This window comes from Bipolaris oryzae (assembly GCF_000523455.1).
Source record: "Bipolaris oryzae ATCC 44560 unplaced genomic scaffold scaffold_67, whole genome shotgun sequence".
In the NCBI taxonomy this organism is placed as follows: domain Eukaryota; kingdom Fungi; phylum Ascomycota; class Dothideomycetes; order Pleosporales; family Pleosporaceae; genus Bipolaris; species Bipolaris oryzae.
The window spans coordinates 53,506-63,364 of record NW_006911343.1 but is presented as its reverse complement, the minus strand read 5'-3'; the positions used below and the strand labels follow the sequence as shown (position 1 = coordinate 63,364).

The window sequence follows — 9,859 nt, the reverse complement described above, 5'->3', positions numbered from 1 at the left end:
CCCCCATGCCCATTGCTCTCTCTCTTTCTCTCTCTTTCTTTTTCCTCATCTACTGTGAGATGGGCGAGTCAGGCGTCACGGGGTCGACATAGTACCTGTGTCCAATACTGCGTCTAATCTTCTCCCTCCTCTTCTCTGTGCGGCGTTCCTTGATCTTCTCTTTGACTCCAGAGATTCCAATGTATTGAACGTGGTACTTCTTCAAACCTGGAATACTCTTGCCTTGTCTCCATGTGCCGCGGCGACGGCGAGACTGCTCGTATTCGATTGAGAGGTTGTCAGGCACAGAGGAAGTGCGGCGGAGATCGTGGTTGGAGCGGCGTTTGGTGATGCGGCCGCCGCCATGCCGCCCTAAAGGTTGCGTAGGAGCTTGAATGCCGAGTTTGGGCGAGGACGAGGATCCATCACTAGATGAAAGAAGAGACTGAGCAATGTGTGGCGGAAGATTGACATGGTGTCGACGTTTATTCGTGCCGTGGCGCTCAACACCAAGGGAGTTGCCAATAAGGAAACCACCCGATCCGCGAAGGCCGCCTTTTAGCTTTTTAAGAGTATTGGCTCGTCTTGGTACCTCTGGTTCCGGCTCTGGATCTCCAACGTCACTTGTGTCGCCTCCTTGTGGAAGTCTTTCGTCTTCCTCGCCGTCATCCTCACTCTCGGAGAATTCATCCCAAAAGCCGCGGGGGCGCCAAAAGGGATGAAGTGTGCCGTCCTCGTCGTTGACAGTAGAGGCCTGGGGATTACGGTACGCGAGCTTTTCCTCGTCATTATCGTCACGTGCACGGCTGGCCCCTTTGCGAGTCAACAGCGGTGTAATGAGGTTGTCAGAATAGCGGCGCGCTCGCTGCAGAACAGACAAGCGGCGTTGTGGATTCGAGTCGGAACGACGAGGCGGTCCAGGTGATGGAGCCATTGGCTTGTCCAGTTCCTCCATAGGCGTTGGAGGAATAAAGTTAATCATGGGCGGCTCTGGGGGATCTCGGGGATTTTCAAGCGGCGACTCGACAGGGTTGGCGTGTAATGGATCAGTCTGCATTGGAGGGGTCGAAGGCTCGAAAGTCAAGGTCGGTTGCTGTGATTGTTCTTCATTGCTCTTTTGTCGACTAGTCGCAGGAGGTGATGCCACGGCTGGTGTAATACGAGGATCCTGCGCGGTCAAATGTGAAGCCCCGGTCAATTGGCGCTGTTCCTGCAGCATCGAATTTCCCCGAGCAAGCTGCTGCACGACAAGCAGAGAGTTGTTGTTGTGGGGAAAGATGCTCACAGCAGTGGCCTCAGTGACTTCGACCGTGTCGGAAAACTGAGAAAACGGGGTGGATTGGGAAAAGAGATGTCGAGCCATGGCGTGCTCTTCGGTCCGTGAAGCTGAACGTGAGCCTGACCGATCGAAGCTGACACGGCTCTGGTCACCCGAGTAACGGTGCCAATCAGGCGAGGCTGAGGAACGGTCCAAGGGGAGTGAGAATCGCTTTGGGTCCCAGGAACCTGGTCGAGATGAGCCCGGTCTTGACGCGCGAGAGGCTGGTCTTGAAGGACGTGAGCCTTGTCGCATAATGGGCGATCCATCCTTGAGGGGCGGGAACTTGTTTAGGTTCTCCAGTGTGGCAGGATTGGGGTTGGAGGCAGCAACCAGAGTGGCGCCTTCGGCGGTTTCGCGGTCCCCAAGAAGACGTCGGACCCGGTCGAGCATGGCAGATGGCACCTGGGCTTCTTCCACAGGGTTACCGGCACCAACGAAGACATCGCGCTCAACGGGCTCATCTTTATCTGGACTGGGCAGCTTAGGAGGGTCATTTTCAATTCCAGTTGGTAGATTCGGATCAGTGACAACAAGCGATTGTCTAACTTTTCTCGACGTTGGTGACATTTGACGTGGCTTTGGCGATATCGGCGGTGATGGTGCGCTTGGAAGCACGGGTGGCTGAGTGAAAGGGTTCTTCTCCTGGTGCGGACTCGCAGAAGGCAGTATTTCTGAAAAGTTACGAGGCTTGGTGGATCGAATCGTGCGTCTTGCAGTTTCAGGGGCAGAGTTGATGCGTTTGTGATGGCTCCCACTCAGCCTCGCTGCTGCACTGTGTCTACTCAATATGTCGGCCGCAGGCTGCAGCACGTGGCGGATAGACTCTTGGTGTGCTAGTGTGTGTGCCGAGCTGTCAATGGTCCTATGTCGCAGTGACAATGAAGGCGACATGATGCGATGCGATGATGAAATGTCCGACACAACACTGCTTCTGCTATTCCGGTCAGCAATGCTTGTCCTCTTGTGCACCAAACGATGGACCGGAGCGCTGTCGGCCTGCGACACAATGGAGCTGCGGTCCGAATGCGTGAGGGAGCCAACATCTGTCGAGGAGCTCAGGTCTCTCCTGTATGCCATGTTCTTGCCAGAGTGTCGCAGGGTTTGCTTCCTTTGGGGCGGCGTGACTATGACCTGGGCCGACACTACAGTCGAGGCTACTGACGCAGTCGACAGCCGCTTGCTGCTGGCCTCGCGCTGCTTTTCTGATGACATGCGCCTGTTTTCGGAGGGCCAGCCAATGGATTGCGCAAAGTTTTCGACGGATGGCGTAGTCGGGCTGCTGTGGCCGACTTGGACGCGTTTGCGCAGACTCGAGGCACGTCGGGCTCTGGTGGGAGAGGGTGAGGCGGTTTCGACAACGGTGACGGCGGGCTCGGGTGTTTTGCGAGGAGACTTTGATTGCGGCCTGCGCTTCTTCCGGACGGTAACATTGCGCATTAGCTCTGTGTTCCATTCGCGGTCTGGGATCTCGTCCATGGTCGGGGATGCCTGGTCGGGGGTTGTATCCACCGTACCCACATCTTTGGCTGTATCCACCTGTTTAGTAGGGGTAACGGGGAAGGAGGGAGCTTGCAGGGTAGTTGGGGTGACATCATTCTTGTCTTGTTCAAAAGCAAGACCGAGTCCGTGGTCTTCTTGGACGGTGCTGAGCCTGTCAATGGGTGGTGTTGCACAGGTGCTTTCTTCGCGGTCCGAGGAGATGGGCTCTTCTCTTGCCGTCTGGAACGAGGTGGCTCGAGACGAGGGATACGTATAGAGTGGCGGGCGCTCGAGGGTGGCGTTGGAGCCTTCAGAAACGTTTCTTCGCGGCGGACTTGGATCGGGTGTTGGTGGGCTTCTGGCATTGACGGGGGTGCTGAGGGACGACTTTTGTGATATAAGGGAATTTCTCACGCTGTCGGCATGGGGCGGCGGCGGCTGCTGCTGCTGCTGCTGCTCTGGGGCGGGAGAAGATTTGCCATCCTGCGAGGCCGTGGGTGGTGTAGGCGGGAGGCCGCTGTCTGCTCCATTCAGCCCTCCCGGCGAGGCGAGCAGGGTGCTGTCCTGGCTGCAGACGGTGGAATCGCTGTCGTCGGTGGACTGTGAGGCATACGAGTCGTCGCGCTCGAGGGATGCTGGAACTGGACGGGTTGGGTCACTGCGGCGCGGGAGCTGTTTGGACTGGCGGAGATTGGGAGCAGCGTTGAAGGCCGACTCGAGACGGGCATAGACGCCAGGCGCGGGTTCGGCCATGTCGGCGCGAGGATGATGGCGATGGTCGGTCGTCGTGTGCCTGGTGGTGGACCCTGGTGGCCGCTGCAAGGTGGCAGTTGGTCTGGCTTCAGGACGAGGCCATGGCGTCGGGGCGCAAGAGGGCAGGGGGGCTCGTGGTTACGTGTAACGGCGGCGGCGTCGGGAGGGGGCCAGCGGTGCCTGGCGGCTATGTAGGGGGCCGCGATGGCAGGGCGGTTGGTCGTGGGCTCTGTCGACGAGATGGTGTGGTGGTGACGCAGGTAGCCTGGAAGGTGCAGCGCCAAGGCCGGCGTTCACGATAGAGGAGAGCGGGCGCACAGCTGGGGGAGGGTGGACGGTGGACGGTGAGGCGGTGAGGCGGTGAGTGTGGTAGCGGCAGGCGTGGATGCCGTGGATGCCGATGGGGTTTTTATCGTCGTTGGCAATTGTCTCGTCGTGGCAGGGAAGCGGGGCGGACGACGAGGGAAGAATTGCAGCCAAGGGGGGTGTGGGCGAGGAAATGCAGGGCAGGGGAAGGGCAGGCAAGGGAGCTACTTACGCCTACGCCTACGCCTACGCCTACGCCTACTACGCCTATGCCTACCACGCTGTGCTGTGTCTGTGTCGCTGTGTGTCTGTGTGTCTGTGTGTCGATGCGCACACCGGTCTGGGCCTGCATGCCGTGTCATGCCATGCCATGCCATACCATGCCGTGCTGTGCTGTGCTGCGTGGCCCGCCCAGTCCCCGCTGCGACATGCTATACTTACTATACTTGCTACTGTCAAGCCGATGCAATCCCATTCCTCTCCTCTCTCTCCACGAGCGTGCGTCTGCTTGTCAATTGCTGCTCTCGGTGGCATGGTGCATACTCACTACGTCAATTCAACACTCCCTGTCGTTGGGCGTAGAGCGGCTGGGCGGGCGCTGACACCGTCAATGCCCCCAGCACCTCCGCACTCTCCTCATTCGCCTCAACCACGACGCCATTCTCTTCATCCCGACCATTCTGCGCCAGTTCCATGCATTCCCCCTCTTTCCCCTCGTCCGTCCTGCACACCCCCCTACGGCTGCCCGCATTCACCTTGAATCATGTGCTTTCACCTCCCAGTCCCATTCCAGGCCTTTCCCTCGCTCTTCTAGACTCGGAGCCATCGGGCATGCATACATAAGTACATGTATCCTCCCATGTCTATATGTATGTACAGCTGGCCACGGCCTGCATCTACCCACTCGACTCTCTTCGGTCCTTCACTGCACAAAACTCTGCAACAAGCTCCAGGCTCGTGCTTGTGTGGCGTTGCGCCATGGCAGCCACAGCATGATGCTGCTGCCACCAGTAAGCAATCAACATCCGGCATGGAAATTTCATCCAATACTAGTCGGCCAACTTGCATATTTCAACACTGTCTTTTCCACGTATTAGCCTTGTACTACACGACCGCATAAGCCCATACTCATCAACACCACTCCAGCTCAACCCACCCCCCATGGCCATGACAGCAAGGAGCGTCAGAATGCTGTAATGCGACCATCTATCTGTCATTGAAACCTCAATACCTCACTGTTACAATCTGCAAGGATCCGAGTGACGTCACGAGCAGCCAATGCCATATTCTCATCCTTACTTCGAGTCTTCATTACAGTGGATCCTAGCAGCCTCCAACATCAATATAGCAATGGCCCAGCCAAGCACTGCACACAACATCACACGCACATCTCGTTTCAGTTTTAGAATATTTTTCATTACATGATTCCAATATTTCTCCAAACATGCATGCCATCGCAGTCACCCAATACGGTCCAATATCTAATATAGAAGCAATCAATCTCCCAACCCCCTCAGACCCCCAAGGCCATGACATACTCGTCCGCGTCAAAGCCTGCTCTGTCAATCCAGTCGATACCAAAGTCCGAGCAGGAATCTATGATGACTACCCAGACTACTACGACCGCACCCCCAGTCTACCTCAAATCCTCGGCTTTGACGGCGCTGGCATAGTTGAGAGCGTAGGCTCCGAAGTCACCCATTTCAAGCCCGGCGATGAAGTCTACTATTCCGGCTCACCCATCCGCCAAGGAAGCAATGCAGAATTCCAGCTCGTAGATTCCCGAGCCGTCGCGCTCAAACCAGCAAGCTTAGACTGGGGCCAAGCCGCCGCCATGCCCCTAACCTGGATAACAGCCTACGAAGCCCTCGTCGAACGCATGGCGATCCAGCGCGGCGAAAACGCCGGCATCCTCATCATCAACGGTGCAGGCGGTGTCGGCAGCGTCGCCAGCCAGATCGCGCGGCATGTCCTTAATCTACCCGTTGTAGTCACCACGGCATCGCGAGACGAAACAGTCAAGTTTTCAAAAGATGTGGGAGGTGCTACACACACCATCAATCACCACGAGGATATTCCTACCGAGCTCGAGAAGCTCAACTTAGACGTACCAATTAAGTACGTATTCATTACCCACACGCCTACATCGGGCTACCTCGCCCCTGCAGCAAAAATATGCGTCCCTTTTGGCAAAGTCTGTTCGATTGTTCAGGACAAGGAGATACCCATGTATGCTACGGAGTTTATGGCGAAGAGTCTGACGTTTGTTTGGGCTCTGCTGGGTACGAAGCCGTATTATGGCGTTGATGTTGAAAGCCACGGTAGGATATTGAAGGATTTGGCAAAGATGCTAGATGAGGGAACGGTCAAGTGTCATGGTATGCAGAAACTTAAGCTGGATGAGGAGGGGGTGAGGAAGGCGCATGAGATTATTGAGGGGGGGAAGGCTGTTGGCAAGGTAGCGCTGGAATTTTGAGTGTGGATGGTTGTATGATCACTCATGTGTTAGCTGGTACGGTTAATTTGAAGTGATTAAACACGGTATCTTAGTCTACAAATTAGTGCAGTAGTTAAAGAGAGATTGGAGAAAGCTTCTTCGACACTAAAACGCGAAATCTCCTCTGCATCCCCAAAGTCGAAAAGGAAATGATTATGATGGCTGAGATGTTCTTTAGAAATCCAATATTCTTGTCAGTTTCATATATACGAGATGAACATCATAATGTAAAAACGGATTGTCACGAAGAAATATTCATACCCTTTTCCCTCGGTACTTTAAAATGTAAAGTCCTACGTCACCCCCCCCATGCCGTCTATCCCATTCGGGTAATCCTACCCGTCTCAACACCACTCAACCACACCACCCATCCATCCATCCGTCTCCAACCTACCCTACAATACCCTATCCCCTTCCACCCATCATGCCCATAAATGCAAAATCCTACATCATCGCCCCAACCCCTCGAATCCCAAACTCCCCCCACCCCCTCCTCCACTACCCAGGCCTCTTGAAAGAAACCGTCACATCCCCCACCTTCACCCCCACCCAACTCACAGATCTCTACGCCAAAAACGGGTGGCAAACCCAATGGATCGCAAAGTACGGTGCAGACATTCAATCTCATTATCATTCCACCACCCACGAAGCCATGACCGTCATCTCGGGTGCGGGCGCCACAATCCGCTTTGGGGTTGCCGATGCGCCAGATTGGAAGCCTGGTATGTACGCGCCGGGTGAAAGGGGTGAGCATGGCGAGGAAGGCGGGATTGAGATTGAAGCACGGATTGGCGATGTCTTCATCATTCCCGCGGGCGTGGCGCATAAGACGTTCGCCCCGCGACCAGAGTCGAGCGATTTGGCATTTCATCAGCCCCAAGACGTTGCTGAGGGTAGGGCAGCCGAGGTAAATGAAAAGACGGAGCAAGAGCGGAGGAGGTTTTTCGAGACGGTCCCGATTCGGGCGCAGTTTATGATGATGGGGGCGTATCCGTATGGTGGCGTCTGGGATTTTAGCGTTGGAGGGGAGAGGGGGAGAGAGCATGTGTGGACGGTGCCTGTGCCGGATAAGGATCCGGTGTTGGGGGATAGCAAGGAGGGGCTTGTAGGAGTTTGGAATCGGTCTGGGCTGGAGAAGTAGTGGGGGTAGAGGAACATGGAGATGTTCTAGGGGCCAGTGAAGAGTGAAGTATTCTTTTGAGTTTACCTCTTGTTCGGAGTATCGTGACGGTTTTCAACGGGATGCTGAATTCTTTTTATTACAATGCTGAACAAATTGTAAGGTCAAGAGTCTGAATCTCTCCCTTTTAATACTGAAATCTAATTCCTAGATTTTAATGACAAGCTTGGTAGTTAAGCTAAATTTCTCTTCGACTTTTAATCTATACCACTAAAGAGGCTTTCTTAATTTCTTCTTGTTTAACCACTGCGCCACTTCTAAGCTAAATATCCTGTATCTAGCTACTTTAGAGAACTACCGCATAACCAACCCAGTCAATTATCACAAAACGCACAATCAAACAGACTCTTAGCTACCCACAAAAGTCCACCCCACGACCTTCATCTTCAACATACTTATTCTATTGCTCCGATACAAATACCACTAGCACTGTTGCATATCTATTCTAAAATCAGTTTGGCTACTCCCATGTATCACTAAACGGCGGAGCTAGCACTTACGCAGTACCAGCGATGAAAAGCGACACCGTATTTGTCTTGCCCAGCATCGACAACATGGCAACCACGAGCACAGTTGCAAAAACAACAACCATCATACGACTCTTCTCTCCCTCTAGTAAGCTGCAGAGAAGAACCGGTGCAAGCAGGACAGCGACGACGATACACGCAACGAGAAAGCGGGTTATGGTCGCGCTGTGTGAGACGTTGAAGATGAAGATATTAGGGTCGCGGGAGATGCATCTTTTCGGACCCTGCACCGCCGTTTAGTAGTACTATACCAATGTCTTTGAGGGAAATTTAGGCGAAAAAAACAAAATGCGGCAACAAGCCGCACGCCACGATGCGAGATAAGTGGCCCACGAACCTTTTTAAACCGGTCAATGACGGATACAATGCAGTCCTCGATGCAGTACTCCAACGCTTCCACACCAGACTCCTTCTCCGGGCCCAGCGTCATCAGATCACGCTCCTGGGCCAAGTATTCGCGTTCGTTGCGACCGAGGCACGCAGTGTTGGCGATAAAGTTTCTCAGACTCTGGATGCTGCGGTTGGGTGCTTTGTCGAAAGCTAGAATGTCTTTTCCTCGTTTGACAAATGCATCTAAGTACACACACACACACACTATCCATCAGCGCTTCTGCCTCAAACTATACTGTCTCTCTCTCTCTCTCTCTTTCTCTCTCTTTGATAGGAAAAAGAAACAAGATAGATGGTTGTAATTACCGTAATCTGCTAATCTTGCGTCGATTTCAGACAACAAGGCAAGTCTTTTACTGTTTTGATCCAGCCGGCTGCAACTGAGGAATAGTGGGGCTTGCTCATCGTGATCGGTGGTTTCAAGCTGCTGCTCAAGGAAAGATATCTTGTCCTGCTTGAGTAGCAGGAGTCGGGCGCGTAGTGTGGAGAAACGACGGCAAATGTGGAAGCAGCTGTCTGCGGCGATAAGGGCGGAGAGTTGTGGGTAACCCAAACGGTAGTCTTCAACTAAGGGACAATTAGTGGGTGCTATTATGGGGCAAGGGTTGCTAGTGACAAGCGAAATACTTTGGCGTTCAGTCTGCTGCGAGGATGTTTTTGATTTGGAAGTAAGGAGGGCTTTTATACGGTTGAACAGGGAATAGTGCCGTTTCGGGCTTGCTATAGCAGGTGCAAATGCTGTAGATAATTAGCGAGACAAAAATAAGTAGTCGGGTATTTGTAGTTTCCTCCGTCGATAGGGCTGGCTAGCTCGATATCTGTAGCTGTACAGACTTGTGCCATGACTTGAAAGGTATTGTCCTAGAACAGTTTTTCCCAACTAGCACATTGTCCTGCGTAGGAGGAATCATCTGAAATTAAATTCCTGGATGGAATGATGCTTAGATGTATCTTTCTTGCATTGCTGTAGGGCAGCCACTAGAAGTGGAACACCTGGGCACTGTTAGCTAGAGCCTGCATGAATTTGCCTTGCCACGTCTATCTATTCAGCCTTTTGGCGTCATCAACCGGCTCATTCAGCCTCGCCGCTCCGTTCTTTCATTCTTCAATATTCATGGCCATTGTAGGCTCAGAGAAGGGATACCACTGTGTGGATAATTGACTAGGGTATCTTCCTTTCTCAGAGAGATTTCATACAATAGCAAGGCCTGCACGCAGCTACCTCGATGTATAGATGGCGCTTGAATGTGATGTAGTACAACATTCTCTAGCTTTTAGGCACTACTGATTACCCTCGTTACTCCTATTGGTCACTTATCGTCTAATCGATCGATTCTTTCGTCCAAATCTGCCTTGCGCATATTACCCCGCTCTCACTCCTGACCGGAATCAGAGTAGATGGCTTTTGCAGATTTCAGCTAGGCCGC

The 9,859-nt window shown here is 53.4% G+C and overlaps 4 protein-coding genes across 4 annotated transcripts; 2 read left to right on the top strand and 2 right to left on the bottom strand.

Moving 5' to 3' along the window:
• Positions 1-49: 49 nt before the first annotated feature.
• Positions 50-3,532, bottom strand: COCMIDRAFT_5393 (uncharacterized protein; the record flags this gene model as incomplete). Its single annotated transcript, XM_007689881.1, has 1 exon — positions 50-3,532. One exon carries the CDS (start codon positions 3,530-3,532, stop codon positions 50-52), a length of 3,483 nt encoding a protein of 1,160 aa, XP_007688071.1.
• Positions 3,533-5,282: 1,750 nt separating this feature from the next.
• Positions 5,283-6,314, top strand: COCMIDRAFT_95604 (uncharacterized protein; the record flags this gene model as incomplete). The annotated part of the gene is made up of 1 exon (XM_007689912.1): positions 5,283-6,314. The coding sequence occupies one exon, from the start codon at positions 5,283-5,285 to the stop codon at positions 6,312-6,314; it is 1,032 nt and encodes a 343-aa protein (XP_007688102.1).
• A 445-nt stretch (positions 6,315-6,759) lies between these two features.
• COCMIDRAFT_95617 (uncharacterized protein) lies at positions 6,760-7,476 on the top strand (the record flags this gene model as incomplete). Its single annotated transcript, XM_007689911.1, has 1 exon — positions 6,760-7,476. The coding sequence occupies one exon, from the start codon at positions 6,760-6,762 to the stop codon at positions 7,474-7,476; it is 717 nt and encodes a 238-aa protein (XP_007688101.1).
• A 439-nt stretch (positions 7,477-7,915) lies between these two features.
• COCMIDRAFT_5390 (uncharacterized protein) lies at positions 7,916-9,275 on the bottom strand (the record flags this gene model as incomplete). Its single annotated transcript, XM_007689880.1, has 6 exons — positions 7,916-7,955; positions 8,016-8,266; positions 8,380-8,615; positions 8,739-8,999; positions 9,060-9,170; positions 9,263-9,275. 6 exons carry the CDS (start codon positions 9,273-9,275, stop codon positions 7,916-7,918), a joined length of 912 nt encoding a protein of 303 aa, XP_007688070.1.
• Positions 9,276-9,859: the final 584 nt, after the last annotated feature.